The sequence below is a fragment of the Podarcis muralis genome, chromosome 6 (genome assembly GCF_964188315.1).
Source record: "Podarcis muralis chromosome 6, rPodMur119.hap1.1, whole genome shotgun sequence".
In the NCBI taxonomy this organism is placed as follows: Eukaryota; Metazoa; Chordata; class Lepidosauria; order Squamata; family Lacertidae; genus Podarcis; species Podarcis muralis.
In genome coordinates this window covers 70,867,338-70,887,638 of record NC_135660.1, presented here as the reverse complement: position 1 = coordinate 70,887,638, position 20,301 = coordinate 70,867,338, and the positions used below count along the sequence as shown (strand labels likewise).

At 45.5% G+C, this 20,301-nt stretch overlaps 1 protein-coding gene across 3 annotated transcripts in view; it reads left to right on the top strand.

Moving 5' to 3' along the window:
* The window catches only part of LOC114597201 (hexokinase-1), a 49,467-nt gene that overhangs the window by 25,584 nt on the left and 3,582 nt on the right, over positions 1-20,301 (top strand). For all 3 annotated transcript variants that reach the window (XM_028729459.2, XM_028729458.2, XM_028729460.2), the window contains exons 3-17: positions 4-152; positions 5,278-5,397; positions 6,340-6,435; positions 8,275-8,374; positions 8,488-8,671; positions 9,245-9,400; positions 9,957-10,190; positions 11,875-12,179; positions 15,761-15,909; positions 16,004-16,123; positions 16,614-16,709; positions 17,167-17,266; positions 17,417-17,600; positions 18,089-18,244; positions 19,533-19,766. In XM_028729459.2, coding sequence (XP_028585292.1) covers positions 4-152; positions 5,278-5,397; positions 6,340-6,435; positions 8,275-8,374; positions 8,488-8,671; positions 9,245-9,400; positions 9,957-10,190; positions 11,875-12,179; positions 15,761-15,909; positions 16,004-16,123; positions 16,614-16,709; positions 17,167-17,266; positions 17,417-17,600; positions 18,089-18,244; positions 19,533-19,766 — 2,383 coding nt within the window. The remainder of the gene's footprint in view (positions 1-3; positions 153-5,277; positions 5,398-6,339; positions 6,436-8,274; positions 8,375-8,487; positions 8,672-9,244; positions 9,401-9,956; positions 10,191-11,874; positions 12,180-15,760; positions 15,910-16,003; positions 16,124-16,613; positions 16,710-17,166; positions 17,267-17,416; positions 17,601-18,088; positions 18,245-19,532; positions 19,767-20,301) is intronic.

Sequence of the window (20,301 nt, the reverse complement as noted above, 5' to 3'; positions counted from 1 at the left end):
CAGAGAAAGGAGATTTCATTGCCCTGGATCTTGGTGGATCTTACTTTCGTATTTTGCGAGTGAAAGTGTCTCATGAGAAAAAGCAGACGGTGCAAATGGAAACAGAGATTTATAACACTCCCGAGGATATTATGCATGGCAGTGGAACACGGGTAAGATTGCTTCCTGGGAATGTTCTTGCAATATATGAGGGTTGTAAAACATTTTTTGAAAAAGCTTCCACATGGTATTGTTTGGATTTTCTGATACAGTTTTGAAGGATAAAATAAAAACTACTACGTTGTAATTTTAATTTTTAAAGGAAGTAAAAGACTTACCTTCAAAATCATTTGGTGGAAAGTTAGGATGCATATTTTGAGGCCAACTTCTCTGTTGAGAATAATGCAGAATGCTAGGTTTTTTAATATTAGGAAATTGGATTCTTGTGATAATTTCTTCTAGTTTATTCATTGCAAACCAATGTTTCCTATGCAATGATGACTTGTTGAATTGGAAGGCAGGGACGCGGGTGGCGCTGTGGGTAAAAGCCTCAGCGCCTAGGGCTTGCCAATCGAAAGGTCGGCGGTTCGAATCCCCGCGGCGGGGTGCGCTCCTATTGTTCGGTCCCAGCGCCTGCCAACCTAGCAGTTTGAAAGCACCCCCGGGTGCAAGTAGATAAATAGGGACTGCTTACTAGCGGGAAGGTAAACGGCGTTTCCGTGTGCGGCTCTGGCTCGCCAGATGCAGCTTGTCACGCTGGCCACGTGACCCGGAAGTGTCTCCGGACAGCGCTGGCCCCCGGCCTCTTGAGTGAGATGGGCGCACAACCCCAGAGTCTGTCAAGACTGGCCCGTACGGGCAGGGGTACCTTTACCTTTACCTTAGAATCCTGATCCATAGGCATGAAAATGATGACCCAGTTGTGAGCTAAAACATGTATTGCTGTTTTTTTGGTTTATTTGTACACTTATTATACCCATCTAACTTTGTGACCCAAGATTCATAATACATCAGTTCAGCTACAATCCCAAACACCTTGCTGTTATCTTTCTTTCTCTTGCCCTTGCGTATGCAAATTTGTCCAAGTACACATTTTGCAACCAGCAACTCAGGCTGTAGAAGCTACATGGATGGTTGGTGAGACCAAGAAAGGCTGGAGGAGTTTCTCCTATTTCCCCCAGCAAAAGCTCCTGTGTAAGTTACAGGTATTGGAATCTGCTGTCACCAATGCTGCCATTTTTTTAAAAGCCTACCTTACCCAATCCATTGTCATTTCTTTATCTTGCTTCCCCTAGGACAGGGGTCTGCAACCCGCGGCTCCGGAGCCGCATGTGGCTCTTTTACACCTTTGCCGCGGCTCCAGGGCAGATACTAGCGAGGGGAGGAGGCGCATTGTGCGCCCTGACACTCCCCACTGTGGTGGGCGCTGTACTGGCTGTGACTGTCGCATGGGGGCGGTGCATGCGTTAGTCACGCACCGTTCCGACGTCACCTTCCCACAGTGTTATATTTGTTTTAAATGTCGCAATGGTTTTGCGGCTCCCAGTTGTTTTTTTCTTCGGAAACGGGTCCAAGTGGCTGTTTTTGTCTTAAAGGTTGCAGACCCCTGCCCTAGGATGAGCCTTAATGCCTGGTTTCCTGTATGCTGGCAGCATGGCCGTTAAGCCTGAATGTCAGTAATTTGGCCGGTTAGGCAGAGGCACTCTGGGCATCTTCTTGCTGTTGCAGAAATTCCCACTTTGAGCCAGTAGATTCCAGGCTCGCCTGTGCTCTTCTTGCTATTTGGCTCTTGAAAACATCTGCGCAGTCACTTTAGCATGTGAAAGTGGCTCTTCTAAATGTCCCAAATGGTCTTGTTGGTCATTACTGAATGAGAGAGGTCAGCATCAGTCATACAGTAGTCAGAGAACCAAATTTCTTCTGTTTTATGTTTTGGGGAAAGTCTGTTGCGTTCCTGCGGCCGACACCTTATTCTGCCTGTGGTTCAATAATGATGACAGTGCATATACTCTTTCATAGTTATTTAAAATGTATTTGTATGTTTTTCAGGATCCTTCCAATATCCCAGCTCCATGACATTTCAGTTTCTTAGGCACTAGAATTGATTTTATTAAATGAACCAGTGTCAAAATGCTAAGGTGTCTGGGATGCTGGCAAACCTTACATAATTTTGTCAGGTCTTTGGATTTCTGATGGCATATTAAGTAACTTGTTATTGGACTCCAGCTCCCATGAGCCCCAGCCAGTATAGCAAATGGCTAGGGATGCTGGGAGTTGTAGTCCAGCAAAATATCTGAAGAGCTTAGGAACTTCCTCTGGCTTAAAAAGATGGTACAAGCTGCTGTTTCCACCGCAACAAGTACAATAGAGGGTAGAGGTTGGGCCCTAAAGCTGCAGTGCTCTTGTCACTATTTACTGGCAGCTTGGTGATTTGAGCCCCACGCCTCTTCCTAGAAGGGATCCCGAGGGTCATCTGGTCCACCCCCCGCAATGCAGGAAGGGATGCATTGGCCTGTTCAGTTTTGGAACATGCATGTTGTTGCCAGGCTGTAAAAGTCAAATGGATGCCAACAACAGCTTTAAGGCTCACCAAGCTTTAGGCTTGCCCCCAAAAGATTTTGGAGATAAATGATAGGGCATTTTCTGTGACTTTGCAAGGAAGATAAATGGGGAGGTTATAATGTAAAAGGAAATGGCTTTATGTAAAAAAAAAAAAAAAAAAAAAAGCATGGAAGATTTTGGGATTTTACTTGATGAAGTAAAGGCTCAGGCATCAGAGGAGCAAATTCTGTTGTTCTGTATCTGGCCGTATTTGTGCTGTGCCACCATTTCCAGCTTCCCCATTGCAGCACTTGTCACACCTGTTCCATGGCATGGAAAGAGCTGCAGCACCGAAACTGTAATTGGAGCTCAAGAGTTCTGCATCGTTTGCCTGCATAGTGCTACGTTAAAAAATAAAAATAAAAAGCTCTACATAAATTAAATATGAAACCAGTTCCAGGCATATGCTTTTAAAGAATGAGAGAAGACATTTTCGCTCTGCATGGAATCGGCATTCTGGTTATGATTCATCAATGCATTTAGGAGCTGCCAATTGAAAATGCTTGCTTGGGATAGTTCAGCTGGGGAAGGAGGACTGAGTGGAAGAGGCAAATTGTGACTAGCCCAAAACTGAAAGTTACTTTCCAATTTTGCAAACATTTCGTGCCAGGAAGCAATGGGCTATATTCAGATTTGCCACTCAACTGATGGTAAAATGTCCATCAGTGGAATGGGGAGGGTGATGTTTCTTCACAGTTAGCTGAATGACACCATTGAATACAACTCAGTAGGTCTGTGACACCTGCAGCTCTGTAACTTTTAAAAGCAATTGTTTAAAAAGGGGCAGTTGGGTGTTGGGCTTCTCAGGGCAGGCGGGTGGGAGGAATCAAGGAGGAAGATTCTTCTAGCATTACAAAATCACCCCAGATTTAAATCAGGAATATTTGATTTAGATCATTATTTTTATTTGTGGTGTATGAGTGTTGTTTAGCCTTGTAAATAATTATACTTGCTCGTAGAGGTTTTTAACCTGCCAAATGGGCATTCCTACTCTAAACCCAGTTGCTAAACTGTGACATGAAATGCATTGGATAATGTCCGTCGAGAGTGCCAGTCTAAACTTTATTACCCAGTGCAGAGGTAATATTTCTAATTTTGCAACTATGGTTAGGAGATCAGAAATGTGCTGCAGGCTCATGTTTCGTCCTTCCCTCTCCCTGCATGAGTTCCTCCCTGCCTTCCCTTTTCAGAGTTGACCATGGTTAGTATAATGTGTAGCAAACCATGGTGAATTCAAACCAGATTGTGTTATAACCACAACTGAAGTTAACACTAAGGCCATCAAAAGAGCACATCTGGATCAGGTCAGTGGCCCATCTTGTCCAGTATCCTGCCCTCACAGTGGCCAACCAGAAGCCTATGGGGAACCCGCAAGAGACTTGAACCCAACCGTGCTCTTCCCGCTTGTTTCCCCCAGTAACTGCCATTGAGAGGAATACTGACTTTGACAGTGGAGGCAGAACATGCACATCATAGCTATCAGGGTGTTTCACATAGTTAAAATGACAAAGAATTGGGGAAAGAGAGCTATTGGGGTTATTATTATTATTATGGCATAAGCCATAACTGTCAGGGTGCTGTCAATAGCTTCTGGCTGATTGCCCAGGAAAGCAGAGAGACAGAGGAAAACACAGGCTTTATAGTCCTTTTGATTATGATTCCAGGTGCCAAGGAAGTCAGCCAAGCACCTTTCAGTATCTAACATTGCTCCGAGTGAAGCTCCACGCCTCCCCCTCCTCCGTACTTCCCTATTCATCAGACTTCTCCCCTCTTCTACGGTGGCTGTTAAGCAGAGCCCTTTGCTCTGCTATTCTTAGTGAACACCTGGTTTTAGGGCACAGGACTGGTTCTGGGAGATTCTCCAGTGACAGCATATCAGTCAGCTGCTGCTCGGGCCCTGTCTGCTCAGTACTACTTAGCTCTTCATCTCCCATTATTTCTCAACTTCTTCCTCTCTCTTCTTCCTCTGGGGTGTGCCCTGTGTCAAACCAGTCCTGTAGATCTATGCCATCTGCCCTTTCCTCCTCTGGGGTGCTCCTGGGGAGGTGGTCTCCACCACTCCTCTTCATCTGCCCAGTCCCTGACAATAACCTAGCAATGACCAGGAGATCAGGAAGATGTATGCCTTCCTGGCATGACAATATTTTCCATACCATGGATTTCACTCTGACCTGCTTCTAAGGAAGTGTGTTTACAGTTGCAGTGACAACCAATGAGAGTTGTTCGCAGGGAAGTCTGCTGAGCATTATGGCTTCAACGGAGGGTTCTGCCCCCATGTATGAAATGCATACCAAAGGACCGGATTCAACAGTGTAGTCCTGGCAGAGGATGCTCACACAAGGTGTTCTGCCAGTGCAGCAGGGCTTCTTTCCACTCCCCCTGCACACCCTGAAATTGGCCTGGGGAGGTTCAGAAAACCCCCAGAACCTCCCCAAGTGGGAGGAGAGAGCAGATCATTCCTTCAGGCAAGCAAAAACGCTTGCACTGGCTGAGTGATCTGCTTAACACTACGTTGAATTCCACCCCAAAGCCTTACTTTTCAAATGTTCCAGTTTTATAGGGCTGCCACCAAAATAGTATTTATTGGTATGGGATCACCTAATGATTTTTCCAGTAGTGGATATGGGGATGAAGCTGCAATTATTATTTTTATCAGGCTTTTACAATGTTGTCTTGTTGTCCTTCCTTTCTCCTCAGCTCTTTGACCACGTCGCTGAATGTTTAGGCGATTTCATGGAGAAGCAGGAAATCAAGAACAAGAAGTTGCCTGTTGGGTTCACATTTTCTTTTCCATGTAGGCAAACCAAGTTAGATGAGGTAAGAATGCAGGCAGCATCTGTGTTGCATCTGAAATTGCTTTGAGATATGTAATTGTCTGAATCTGTTTTTATATATGTAACGGTTTTAAATTGCTTTTATACATGCACTTGTTTTATATATATGTTTTTATGGTATTGTGGAATGGCTTTGGGATGTTTCATGGGAAGCGATCCATAAATACACAAATAACACTGCACAACTTTATTACTGTGCTGCAGAAACATAGGAACCTGCCTTACCCTAAAGCAGAATGCTAGACCATTTAGCTCAGTACTCTGTCTATGCTGACTGGAAGCAGAGCTCCATGGTTTCAACTTCCCCAGCCCCATCTGGAGGTGGCAGAGATTGAACCAGGGACTTCTGGCAGGCAGAAAGAACATGTGCTGTGAATCTTCCCCAGCTAGATGGTACTAAAGTGCCCTTTGGCTGATATGACTTGGTTCGACTGAACGTGCTTGGAATATTGTTCTTGTTGCAATATTGTGTGTGGAAACCATTGGAAGACACTTGAATTAGAACTTCATCTCTCCCAGCACATGGCCAGGAAGCATGCAGTATTTTTGGATTTTGGAAGTGAGGACCTGTTTAATGTTACGAAGAAGACCCCATATAAATCCATCATATGGAAGAATTTAGCATGTGAACTGTATATGCATACTGTTAAGCATGATTCCCTGATTGTGGTACCTCCAAAATGGAGATGTATAATTGTAGCAAGGGTAGGTAATGGAGTATGTGGGTATATTTGTTCACCTGTATTATGTCCTCCATGAGAACATGAGCAAATTGATGCGTAGGAAATTCAGCAGTGTCACCACATATGAAAACTGATCTTCAACTCATTTTTTAAAAAAAACTGAAAAAGTGAGTCTTGACTCAAAGAAACACTGGGCCTAATATCTTTAGGCCATTATTTTATTTTATTTTTCATTTTATTAGGGTGTTCTAATAACCTGGACAAAACGTTTCAAAGCAAGTGGTGTTGAGGGAGCAGATGTAGTGAAGTTGCTAAACAAAGCCATCAAGAAGCGTGGGGTAAGATTATCTTTTTAAATACATGTATAGCTAGCATTGATACATGAACTTGGCTGATAATGGAACATCTTTTGTTACTTGCAGATGTCAGGAATTGTGTCAATCTTTTTCAGTGTCATTGTAGAATGATTAGATGGTCGCTAATTTCACGTTGCTTTTAACTCCTAGTAAAAGTATTGAGCCAAGAAGATGTTTGGACTAAGAAACCAATTTCTTGGGGAGGGGGCTATATAGCATTTCTTGTTCTAGATAATATTATATACCAAACAGACTTCCATAGACTCAACAGCCTTAGATTCAAACAATCCTCTCTTAATATCACAGTGAAGTTTTATGCATGTTAACTTGGAAGTTTGTCCAGCTGAGTCCCCCATTGAATGGGACTTGCAGCCAATTCAATGGACCTAGAAGAGCAACCTAAGTTAGTTTCAAAGTACAGTGGTGCCTCGCAAGACGAAATGAATTCGTTCCGCAAGTTTTTTCTTCTTGCGAGTTTTTCGTCTTGCGATGCACGGTTTCCCATAGGAATGCATTGAAAATCAATTAATGCGTTCCTATGGAAACCGCCTTCAGACCAGGTCCGGGGACAGTCTGTCCCCCGACCTCTTCTGAAGGCTGGGGGGGGGGGACAAGGGCTTTTCTTCCCACCCCCAGCATTTTAAAAAACCCCGGGACAGCGGAGGGCTTCTCCGCTGTCCGGGGCGATCTTAAAATGCTGGCGGGCGGAATTTTAAAATCACCCCGGACAGCGGAGGACTTCTGGCGGGGGGCGAAAGTCTTTGTCCCCCCTGCCTGCCTTTAAAAGCCCTCCCGGAAGAGCGGAGAAACGCGCTGCGTTTCTCCGCTCTCCCGGGAAGGCAGGCAGGGGGGACAAAGACATTTGCCCCCCGCCCTCCTTCAGAAGAGGTCCAGGACCTCTTCTGAAGGCTGGCGGGGGCGAAAGTCTTTGCTCCCCCCCGCCTGCCTTCAAAAGCTGTCCGGCCAAGGCTTCGCGGACCTCTCCGCAAGCAGCGGCAGCGCTGCCGCTGCTTGCGGAGAGTTGCCGGCATGCCGAAGCCTGCGTGCGCTAAGATCAGCGCGCCCAGGCTTCGCGGACCTCTCCGCAAGCAGCGGCAGCGCTGCCGCTGCTTGCGGAGAGTTGCCGGCATGCCGAAGCCTGCGCGCGCTGAGATCAGCGCGCCCAAGCTTCGCGGACCTCTCCTGCCTTCAAAAGCCGTCCGGGATAGCGGGAAGCACTTCCCTGCTATCCCGGACTGCTTTTAAAATGCTGGCGGTGGGGAGCAAAGCCTTTCGCCCCCCGCCAGCCTTCCTGGACCTCTTCTGAAGGCCGGGGGGGGGGGGAAAGGCTTTGCTCCCCACCGCTAGCATTTAAAAGAGGTCCCCGGAGATTTCCCTATGGGCTTTCGTCTTGCGAAGCAAGCCCATAGGGAAATTCGTTTTGCGAAGCGCCTCCAAAACGGAAAACCCTTTCGTCTAGCGGGTTTTCCGTCTTGCGAGGCGTTCGTCTTGCGGGGTACCACTGTAGTGGAAAGTTCTGTGTATGTAGCTGCATTTGACATGGATAGGATGGGTCTTTCGGTGGTCCAGATGTCAATGAGTCTTTTTTTTTTGGCTGATGTAGTTTTTGAGAAGAAAAGGATCTTGAGACTCAAGAGTAAAGTCCCTGGGTCAGTAGTAAAAAGGGGACAAAATATGAGACTACGAACAGCTAGTAGACCTAAACAAAGTGCCCAGTAAATAATATTTACTGAGATTCTGTGTCACATTAGCAAGTAGAATATGCCTATCAAAAAGTGTTGGTAAAATTGCATATTAGAAATATTCCCTTTCATTTTGAAGGACTACGATGCAGACATCATGGCAGTTGTCAATGACACCGTAGGGACCATGATGACCTGCGGATTTGATGACCAGCGTTGCGAAGTTGGCTTGATCATTGGTATTGACATTTGAATCCCTTGCCAAGCGTAATGCATGTTGACATTTTTGGTTTGCTCTTTTTATATGTATATATAAAAAGCCTGTTGACTAATCCCATTGCCTTCTTTTAAGGTACCGGCACTAATGCCTGCTACATGGAAGAAATGAGACATATTGATCTGGTGGAAGGCGACGAAGGGCGGATGTGCATCAATACCGAATGGGGAGCGTTTGGAGACGATGGCTTGTTAGAAGACATCCGGACTGAATTTGACAGGGAGATCGATCGGGGTTCCGTTAACCCTGGGAAGCAATTGTAATTGAGCTTCTTTTCTTCTACTGTTCTTGTTTTAGACTTTCATGCCTGTCCCAAAGTTTTGTGGTGGGGAATTACACCTTAAGGCTTGGAACCAAAGACCCACGAGCAGAGCCTCCTTCCATTCTTGCCTCTTTCCCTTTTGCTCACCACTCCCCAAGAAGACCTGTGCATGGTTTCAGGACTTTCTAGAATGACCTGGGAAACTTGCATGGCAGAGGGGTTCTTGCAGCTGGGGGAAAATTTGTCAGAAATTGGGGACCCCCCCCCCCTTGAGTGAGTGGAAGTTCCCTTCATTTTTGCCACCCATCATTCTTTCCTAATTTTATTCTGTTGGCAAGTGTGTGTGTGTGTTAAGGTGGGTGATCTTGGCTGAGTTCAGCTGAGAGGGAGAGTGATTTGCTCAGGATTTCCACACTGTAAGCATGATGGCTAAAGAAGGATTTGAACCCTAAGGATGCCTCCCATCGGCACCTACTGGGAATTGACCTTGGGTAACTATATGCAGGTTACATGCCTGTAAACCACTCGTGAGTGTGTCTGATTTGTGTTTCTGCCATAATATCTTTCCAGGTTTGAGAAGATGGTCAGTGGCATGTACATGGGCGAGCTTGTCAGGCTGATCCTTGTCAAAATGGCCAAAGAAGGTCTTCTTTTCGAGGGGAGAATCACTCCTGAACTTTTAACCAAAGGGAAGCTAGAAACAAAGCACGTTTCTGCCATGGAGAAGTAAGTAGCTTTGAAGCTTTCCTCCTATGCTTCCAACCAAGAATACATGTGTAATGAATAGGGGAGTGGAATATATGCAGTGGGATTCTAAGAGCAATTCCTGGACAGGCTTTTAACAATAGAATTTTGTCATTATTTTAGTAGGCAGCACTTTCCAGCTTTCAAATGACATCACATCAGTGTATGTATGTCTTCTGAAGCTGCAGCCTTTTGACCTGACATTTTCTGGCTTTGCACCATGTGACCTATTTTAAAACCATGGCTTCCAGAATTTTATTCTTAACTGGTCCCGCTGATTACAAGTGGTGCACAATACAGAGAACCCACCACCCAAATCCAGCACAGTGGAACTGAAAACCTCTTTGTGCTCTGTAGGCTCTTAATATCGTAGATTCTAATCTCAGCCTCCCTTCCCCTTCCTTTCCTCGCAAGATTTCCACGGGACTCTGCTGCACCCATTCTCAGACTCTCACAACACTCTCCCCCAGTGAGCAACCTGCCCATCCGTCAAGATTGTGTTACCTTATTGTAACTTTTTTGCGGTTTCTGTTTTTAGGAGCAAGGAAGGTTTGCAAAAGGCCAAGGAGATACTTACCCGTCTTGGGGTTGAGCCCTCCCACGAAGACTGCGTCGCCGTCCACCACGTGTGCACAATCGTCTCCTTCCGCTCTGCCAACCTGGTGGCTGCCACTCTGGGTGCCATCCTTAACCAGCTGCGGGACAACAAGGGAGTGGGCCGCCTGCGCACCACCGTGGGGGTTGATGGCTCCCTTTACAAGATGCATCCGCAGTAAGAGCCTGCCAGGTTTCCATAATTACATCTTGGCACCTGTTAGGGACTGTCTCTTGCAAAAGGTCAGAGATGTAGCACATCCAGCTGACATTTGGCTGTGTGCTCTGGACTTGGGCTAAGTAAACAGAGCTCTCAAAGGAGGTGAAAGTGGGCTGTAAATATCACAGTCCAAAGGCAGCTCAGTAAGTTAGGCAGGAGGCAGTGCTTGCAATGCACGTGGAATAATAGAAGTTGGAAAGGGACCACAGGGATCATGTAGTCCAACCCCCTGCAATGCAGGAATCTTTCACCTAACGTGGGCTTGAACCCATGGCCCTGAGATTGATAGTCTCAGGCTCTACCAGCCGAGCTAACCCTCAGGGCTAATACCAGGTAGCTGCTTGCAGCAGACAATCTTTGCAACTAGTTTTATGCACATTGCAGGGATGTGCCCATAACATGCAGTAGCCTGTAGTTTATTCTCTCCCCCCCCCCCATGTTAACTTGTACCATACAGATGCGAGGGGGTACTTTGCAGTTACACACTCCAAACCACCCTGTGATCCTTGGGTGGTATAGAAATTTAATAAAATAAACAAGTGATGCCACACCATTGGAAAAGCAGCTGTGGAGGCTCGGTTTTTGTTTGTTTGTTTGTTTTGGTGTTGCCTGGATATTACTCTTAAGGTATCTTCCACATACAGACTCTCTATATGTTTCAAAGCACATACGGAGCCTAGGAGTTTGTTTTCAGTAGCAGAACTGAGCTGAGCTCACCATCTCTTTTTCACAAAAGTCGTTCATAGCTAGCTTTTCTTCAGCAGGCTGATTTAAGCAATTTTTCGTTGCCTAGCTCAGTTGGTAGGGTATGAGGCTCTTAATCTCAAGGGGGGTTGGACTAGATGACCCTTGTGGACCCTTCCAACTCTACAATTCCATGATTTTACGAAATCGCCCAGAGATTTGCCAGTAGCCCCCAATGGCCATTTCTCCTACCCACCTCTGGTGTTGGCAGTGTGTGGATCAGTATCTGTGTGCAAGGCAGGCACACCATTCCCAGTGCCCCGTCCATTAGGCCTGCAGTACTGGAGCAGCGTGGGAGCTACTTCCTGCAATTATTTCTCACTCTGCTCCTGTGACGTCTGCAGAGAGGAACCATGTGCAAGAGCTGGACAATGTGGCTCTTTCCCACGCTGGCTTTGTCACTGGTGGCTTTGTGGTGGCATTGCCAGTTTTAGAAAGAACCATGTTCTTCAGTTTTAGAAAGAACCATGTTCTTCAGTCTTCCCACAGCATTCTCCTGTATGGATATTTCTGGCCAGGTGTGGGACTATGACATGGGAAAATTCCTTACATCTCTCAAATGGCATCGACTCTCAGTTAATGTCTGGATTGCGGTTATATGTGCTGTTTTTTCCATCATTAGGTGCTCTACCTTGTATCTATAAAGGAAACTGCTGTTACACTAGATCAGGATGGGGAACCTGTCGCCTTCCTGATGTTGCTGGACTACAGCTCCCATCATCCTGTCCACTGGCTAGGTCTGATGGGAGTTGTAGTCCAACAAAATTAGGAGGGCCACATGTTTCCTATTTATCCACTGTCTAGACAGCTCCTTGGGCTGACCCAGTGATTCCCCTCCACACACACCTTTAATGGAAAATTCCTATTACTGAACCTACTGTCCTTCTCCCCTTTGCAGGTATTCCCGACGGCTGCAAAAAACCGTGCGCCGCTTAGTGCCCGACTCAGACGTGCGCTTTTTGCTGTCTGAGAGCGGCAGCGGCAAGGGCGCTGCGATGGTCACAGCGGTAGCATACCGGCTATCAGAGCAGCACCGCCTGATAGACGAGACCCTGGCTGAATTCAAACTTACTCATGAGCAGCTGCTGCAGGTGAAGAAGAGGATGCGGATGGAAATAGAAGCAGGCCTCAAGAAGAAATCGCACGATCACGCCAAAGTCAAAATGCTGCCCACCTTCGTCCGCAGCACACCTGATGGGACAGGTAGGTCTTTAGTCCTTGGGAAGGGACCTTTGGAAGAGGTTTCCTAGTTTCCTCATTGCAGAGTGAGGCAGCTAATAATCTAAGGCTGGGAGCCCCCAAATAAAGGGGGTGCATTCTTTCCATGCATGCTTTCCCAGCATCAGTTCAGCAAACTGAACACAAAAGGCAGTTTCAGGTTGCTATCACTTTTCATTGGGGAAATGGAAATAAAATAGATTATGTCCTTAGACTGATGTCCCCCTCCCCACTTTGGAAAGCTCCAAACTGCTTTGTAGAACCAGTCAATGTTGAAGAGCAGTTTTGAGAACCTGGTGGAAGCATTTTCTGAGGAGGCAACGGGGTGCAGAGGGTGTAGATGCCTGTTTAGATCTTGGCCTGTATCTAAAAGTTGAACAGATTTTGAATGCATTAGATTTAATAAATATGTGCCATGCCATATTGATCCTTAATATCAGTCCTGCAGATTTATTTAGTACGTTTACAGTGCAGTCTTATGCATGTTTACTTGGAAGTAACGCCTACTGTGCTCAATTGGGCTTACTCCCCAGTAAGTGTATTTAGGATTTTAGCCTTAATATGCCACTTTTCAGCTGATGAGGTATTCATATGCTCTAGTTATCTCGATTCATCAGAAACAGAAAATCACAATTGTGGTCCAACTAAAATTTCCCATGCCTTTCCTCTACGAGGATGGCAATAAAAAGACATCCCTGCTCCATGATGAGCTAAGATTCACAATTCCTAGGGACCAATTTTTTCTTAGTTTGCGGACACCTGCCTGATTTGATTTTTGGTATGTCAAGTAAGTCCAGTGAACGTTCAAGACCCGTCTTTGCTCAGATTGTAGATGTTTCTTAGGATGTGGAGAATTCCAGTTTGAAACCCATCACATCACATACAGTGGTACCTCGGGTTAAGTACATAATTCGTTCTGGAGGTCCGTTCTTAACCTGAAACTGTTCTTAACCTGAAGCACCACTTTAGCTAATGGGGCCTCCTGCTGCCGCCGCGCCGCCAGAGCACAATTTCTGTTCTCATCCTGAAGCAAAGTTCTTAACCCGAGGTACTCTTTCTGGGTTAGCGGAGTCTGTAACCTGAAACGTATGTAACCCGAGGTACCAGTGTACAGGTTCTGGTCAGGTTCGGTATTCCAATCAGTTCAGCCTCATTTCACCACATAAAAAAATGCCATTGGCAACGGACAGGAGTCCTTGCTTTGTCACTTACTCATTAACTGAGTGGTCCTTTAGACTTCCAGTGGGTTTTTGATGTGGCACTCAGTTGGTTTTTGCATTTCCTTGTCTCTCTTCCTGATGGTTCTGTAAAACAAAAGCTTGCCTTTCTTGGAAAGAGCACACCTTTTAAATGAAGATGGAGAAACATCGCCATCTGCTGGCTAATGTTCCATGTATGTAACATCCATTCCCAGCGAGCCAACTTCTATTGCTTTTTTGAAGAGAATAATTGCATTGCAGTGTGTCCCCACCCTCCACCCTGTAGAGAAATCCTACTTGTTCAACCAAGGGTTTCCTCCAACACTGCCACCGTGTAAATAAGTTTCCTATGTATAGGGCTTTCCTTTCCCACACTGCCAGCATGTAATGTTTTGTTATTCCAAGTTGTCAGTGTGAGAGAGAGACTAGTGAAAAATCCAAGCCTGCCCACTAGTACTGCCACCACCCCTGTTGGTCCCCCCCCCCCCAATCCTTAGCCAAGGGAAATTCAATTTTTTTCTGGGTCTCCTTGGGATTCACATAGACAAGAGCCAAACAGTTTCTTTACTGTCTTTTGAGCCTCCAACCTACAAATCACTCAGCCAGGTACAAGATGCCGAGGCGAACTTACTCTAAGAAGCCACCCAAGGTTAAATGCACAAATGTTTGTAAAAATAAACATGAGAACCCAATACCATGGAAGGTGGTTAATAAAAGGCTTAGAATGTAAAGATACCACTGGGAATTCAAGTACAAATAAAAAATAACAAAGCTAGCTTGTCTCATCCTCTATTAGGGTCACAGACCCCACCAACAAGCTGAACCCAGGCATGTGGTTGTTGTGATTCACAATCAACATCCGAATGGGGGCCATTAGACCCAGGCCAAAGACCAGTTTTTATCAGAAAGGCAGAAGGGCAGCTTTTTCCATTAACCAATCAGGGCCTAGGAGCATCTTTGCCCAGCACCAGGGGGTGTATATGCTGAAAGACCATGTAGCGACTCAAGAGGATTTTTGCACAGTCATTGCAACCTTGATGCGATCTTGCATCAGGCAAGGTGAACTAATTAAACAGGACTTCTCCCCTCAGTAAGACGGTTCTCAGAATCCTGAGCAGCAAGCCATTTAAAAATGAGCCAGAAAGGGGGAATACTCCTCTTTCAGTCCTCCTTTCTGCTGTCCTTCAGTTAACCACATAAGCTATAAGTCATGTATTTTGAAGAAGTATGTTCTCACCTGGCTGCTTCTATTTTGTAGTAAAAACATTCATGTTTGTGTGTCCAGATTAGGGTCCCGTCCTGTTTTTTCTTGCTTGATTCTGAAAGTGCCCCTTTGGGGGTAAGTAGAATATGGGGCAGTTTTCAGCAGTAAACCAGCATTGGGCATTAAATTGCATTAGGCTGCTTTTTCACCAAAATAAAAGTAGCCAGGTTAAGCGTTTTTGTTTAAATGCATGAATAACTTGAGCTCAGTGTAAGGATGCGTTCTCGTTGCCGCCTCAGAGTGCCCTGAAGCCCCACCCACCAGTTTCACATTGCCTTCAGCATGGCTTCATTAGTGTCAGATGGGTTTCTGTTTGTGTACACACCAGAGGGTACTGCCGAGGCAGGGATGTGTTTACACTATGCAAAGGCGCACGTTAGTGTGTTGGCATGTCACACGAACGCTCCGCCCGCGCTCCTCCTGGGGCTGGAAAGGTTTAACTTCCTGTTTGCTAGTAAAACTGAATTACTGTGTTGCAAAATGATGCAAACCTTGAATTACTGTGTTGCAAAATGATGCATGTACAGTGGTACCTCGGGTTAAGTACAGTGGTACATTGGGTTACATACACTTCAGGTTACATATGCTTCAAGTTACAGACTCCGCTAACCCAAAAACAGTGCTTCAGGTTAAGAACTTTGCTTCAGGATGAGAACAGAAATTGTGCTCCAGCGGCACGGCAGCAGCAGGAGGCCCCATTAGCTAAAGTGGTGCTTCAGGTTAAGAACAGTTTCAGGTTAAGAACGGACCTCCGGAACGAATTAAGTACTTAACCCGAGGTACCACTGTATAAAAAGTGTGTCACCAACATAAAAAGTTGGGAAAGCTCTCGCTTAGGGACTCCTATTGATGTGAAGCTGGGGTGAGGAACAATGTACCACATGGATATGTATATACGCACACATTTGTACAGGATGCATATGCATTTTGGATAAAGTTGTGTAAACTCTTGATTAAAAACCCAGCACTGGAAACACAATGAGTTCACAGTAGATGAGAGAGCCTTTTCCTCCTGTAACATAAAAGTGCTGGGGACTAAAAGTTCGCAAAATTTAGATGCGTTGTTCCTTACTTCCTACTTGGTCAAAATTATTTCATTGCAGAGAACGGAGACTTCCTGGCCCTGGATCTTGGAGGAACAAACTTCCGAGTTTTGCTTGTGAAGATCCGAAGCGGTAAAAGGCGAATGGTGGAGATGCACAATAAAATCTATGCCATTCCTATAGAGGTCATGCAAGGTACTGGAGAAGAGGTGAGCGTGTAGTGCAGAGAATGTTATGTTGTTGCTCTCTTTCAGAGACTGCACAGTGCTTGTGATACACACTACTTTATTTTGCTTTTTCCAGCTGTTTGATCACATTGTTTCCTGCATCTCGGATTTCCTGGACTACATGGGAATAAAAGGTGCACGACTCCCCCTGGGCTTTACGTTTTCTTTCCCTTGCAAACAGACAAGCTTAGATGCTGTAAGTTCTTGTTCTTAGTTCTCTAATGAAACTTTTCCATATGTGTTTTTTAAGAGTGGATTTTCAGCTGCAGTTTAGCGGTTGAGAAGAGGTATGCAGGCAGACAAGCATCAGTGTGAGCTTTGCACATGCACAGAATATTGACACAGTCAATATTCCTTATACCGAGTGAAGACCATTGGTCCATCTGGCTCAGGATAATCTACACAGAATGGGAGCCAGCTCTCCAGTCTTTCCAAGGCCTTAATGGAGATGAGGGTGGATTGAACCTGGGAGTTCTTACCTGCAAGGCATGGGCTGTTATCACTGAGTTAAGTCCCACTGTACCTGCAGATTCTAGACTGCATATATATTCATATGAGGAGCTCTTGATGCCATCATGGGTTCATTAGCTGGTTGGGTCTGCTACTGCACCTGGATGCCCAGGTGGTGATTATTTCTGGTTTGTTCTGATATTGCAATGAACTGAATTTCTTGTTCCTTTTCTTAGGGCATCCTTCTGAACTGGACCAAGGGCTTTAAGGCTACTGACTGTGAAGGGGAGGATGTTGTTAATTTGCTACGGGAAGGAATAAAAAGAAGAGAAGTAAGTTTCCCCCCCTGTGATTTCTTAAAATTAGCAGATGGTGTTGATCTTCTTAAAAATCATGTATTGTTTGTTTTATGAGTCACTGTTGTGTGTTCTTACTCTTCCTCTGCATTGCTTAAGATCCCCTGTTCTGGGGGTTCTCCTAACCTTCCTGAGCAGATCTGTGGAGGGTGTGGTGTTGGGGAAGGAAAGGGTGGTTTTCACGTTCTGCTGGCAGAACTCGTGGCTCTGGCTTCTGCCAGTGCAACAACTTAGTTGAATCCAGCCCTCCTGACATCAGAATGAAATTTAAATTGCTATTATTTAAAACAGACCTGTGTTTTCCTGATTATTACAATATTTGCAAATGACAGGCATGGGCTTGTTTCCCTGAACTTGTAACCATTGGTGAATACTACTCCGCCGTGTTTCAAGAGAAGCAATTGTAGTATATAATTTTGTTACTTCTTCCAAGGAATTTGACTTGGATGTTGTGGCCGTGGTGAATGATACAGTCGGGACTATGATGACTTGTGCCTATGAAGATCCCAATTGTGAAATTGGACTCATTGTGGGTAAGAATGGGACTTGCTATTTAGTTTGGCTCATTGGGTGCCTCATTATACTAAGACCCATTGCAGTAGGTCCTATAACTACCGGATGATTTTGTGTGTCCTTTTTTTTGGTCTATTCTGGTATTGAATCTGATTCTTTCACTGTTCCAGGAACTGGCAGCAATGCATGTTACATGGAGGAAACGAGAAACATAGAGATGGTAGAAGGAGAGCAAGGAAGAATGTGTGTGAACATGGAATGGGGCGCGTTCGGAGACAACGGATGCCTAGATGACATCAGGACAATCTATGACAAAGCTGTTGATGACTACTCATTAAACAGCGGCAAGCAAAGGTATTTCCGGGTGAAATGTTGTTGGAAATGGGTGAAGGCTTGTGCTGCGGTGACTCAGCAGAGATGGTTTTCGTCACATGCACTACTGTGATCACCTGATTGGACTTCAAGACAAACGCACAGCCTTGGGCATGCTTTCTTCTGGGAGCCTGGGTGCACAGAGGCAGCAAGGCCGGCGGGTGTCTGAAAACTCCCAACATAAACAAGAGAGGAAATTGCGTGTTTCTGCTGTGTCCAGAACAGAAATCAATTCAGCAAACATAGCTGCCTATTAGTGCCTGCTGTTGCTTTCAGCCTGCAAACAAAATGTATTTGTATCTCCGCCCCCCCAAATATGCATTGTGTTCCCTTTGCACTGAAATGAATGGGGTGGAATAACGTAATCAGGCTTTTCCTGATTAAGGATTAATCACCAGCAAATCTTTTCTCAGTTGACCTTAACACACACACCCTTCTTTCTGAAACCCTCATCTGTCTATGATTTGCAGGTATGAGAAGATGATCAGTGGAATGTACTTGGGGGAAATCGTCCGGAACATTTTGATTGACTTCACGAAAAGAGGATTCCTCTTCAGAGGTCAAATTTCAGAGACACTGAAAACGAGGGGCATTTTTGAAACAAAGTTCCTTTCACAGATAGAGAGGTAAGTGAGCTTAGATGTATATGTCATTGTCAAGCTATTACTAACAATTACTTTTTCTCGGAAATCTTAGCTAATGATATCAGCATTACAATAATGCTCTACAATCTACTGTGAGTTTTTACACAATCCATATTTGTGGTTCTCTTTCATGGTTCTGCATTTTTTGAGTGGCAAACTTGGGCAAATCTTTTTTTTTATTGATTTTCATTTGTTTTCCCCAAATTGGTCACTAATTAAAACAAATTAAATTAAATTAAAACAAATCAACATTTTCCTAAATCTGAACAAATTTAACATTTTTCCAAATCTGACTTCCTGCACGCCCTCCTGGATGTGTGGGTGGTTCTCCTTGGTGCTGCATCATATTCCCCAGTTAACTTCAAACATTTCGAACAACCTTATATTACAATATACTTGCCACTTGAGTAGCAAATGTTAGGGCCTGCCTCCTAACGTTGCTGTAATACTGCAACGGTGCTGTAATACCGCAGTCTGACACCAGCTGCCGCTGTAGTGCTTTTTTTTGCATCAGTATAGATGGAGACAGAAACGGCCCTAGAGCGGCAGACCACTGCGAAGAGCAGAGACAGATCAACTGGGCAAAGAATGGCTTCCAGAACAGCTGGAAGTGCAGCAGGGCAATGCTCCCCTGTTCTCTGGGACCAAAACCTATTACAGACCCTGAGAAAGTGAGGATAGTTTGAATGCAGTGAAAAGGGGCTTCTCAGAGTGTGATGGGAGGCATTTTTAGCCATGTAGATTTCAGTACCAGTGTTGTATATAGGTGTCTGGAGATGACATGGGTGGTCTTAAATAGGGAAAGGGCAGGAGTGCACACAGAAGTTTCCCTGGCTCCATTTGAGACTTTCCTGCGTTCAGCATCAAAGAGGGTTTTTCTGTGGGGAGGACCTGTGCACTTAATGTGGACTGGTTTGAGGTTGAGCTGGCATTCCAGCGGGGAGGGGGATGTTGGGTACCTGCTCCTCCATTTATAGCCAATGTATAGCCTCCATTTATAGCCTGAATGCCAGAATAGGCCTTCAATTGTACACTCAGTGATGCATGTGGTACCTAGGCCAACGGGAGTCTTTGACTGCATACACCTGTGGCCCTCCAGGTGTTGTTGGCCACATTCCATTGGCCATGTTTGCTGGGCTGATGGGAGTTGGAGTCCAACAGCATCTGGTGCCCTTATCCCTGGTGTCCACCGAAGCAGAGAATTTTGGAAACGAGTTCAAGCCTCTGTTTTCTCTCTCTTCCCCCTTCTCCCCTTGGGTCTTCTCAACAGTGACAGGTTAGCGCTGCTTCAGGTCCGTACAATCCTCCAGCAGCTTGGTCTGAACAGCACCTGTGATGACAGTATCATCGTCAAGACGGTGTGTGGCGCAGTATCAAGGAGGGCGGCTCAGCTGTGTGGAGCTGGGATGGCTGCCGTTGTAGACAAAATAAGGGAGAACAGAGGCTTGGACCACCTGGATGTAACGGTGGGCGTTGATGGTACACTGTATAAGCTTCACCCACAGTAAGTACTGGGAAATTATGTGCTTTTGCTGTCTGTGCTCCGGGAAGTGTCTTAAAGCTTTGTGAAAAGCAGTGCTTGGCTTGTGAGAGATTGGGGATGCTCTGACGAAATAGCCAAGGGAGCCTTTTCTCCTAGCCTGCATTTTTTGTGGTTTACTGTGTGCTTGCTTAATGAGTAGTCACTGTGTACTCCACCACTCTTTTGGGCTTGAGCTTATGTTTCACTGCAGACTCCATAGGCATAGGTTAAGGATAAGGGGTTTCTAATTCTCATTTCCATAAAAATGAATGGACTCGGATGCATATTTCAGGTGCATGCCTTATAGAAATCACTGTGGATGGGTGTGTGAAAACAGTGAGAAGGAATTCCCTTTATACCACAGCTGCTCCTTGCTTCCTTCTGTGATCTCCTGCCAGTTTCTTCTGTAAAGTCTGCATGTTGAGTGTCTGGCTCCATTCACTGACATAAGGAAGGCTTCCGGTTTAACATGGAGGAGCATAAGAAGAGCCTGCTGGATCAGGCCAGTGGCCTATTT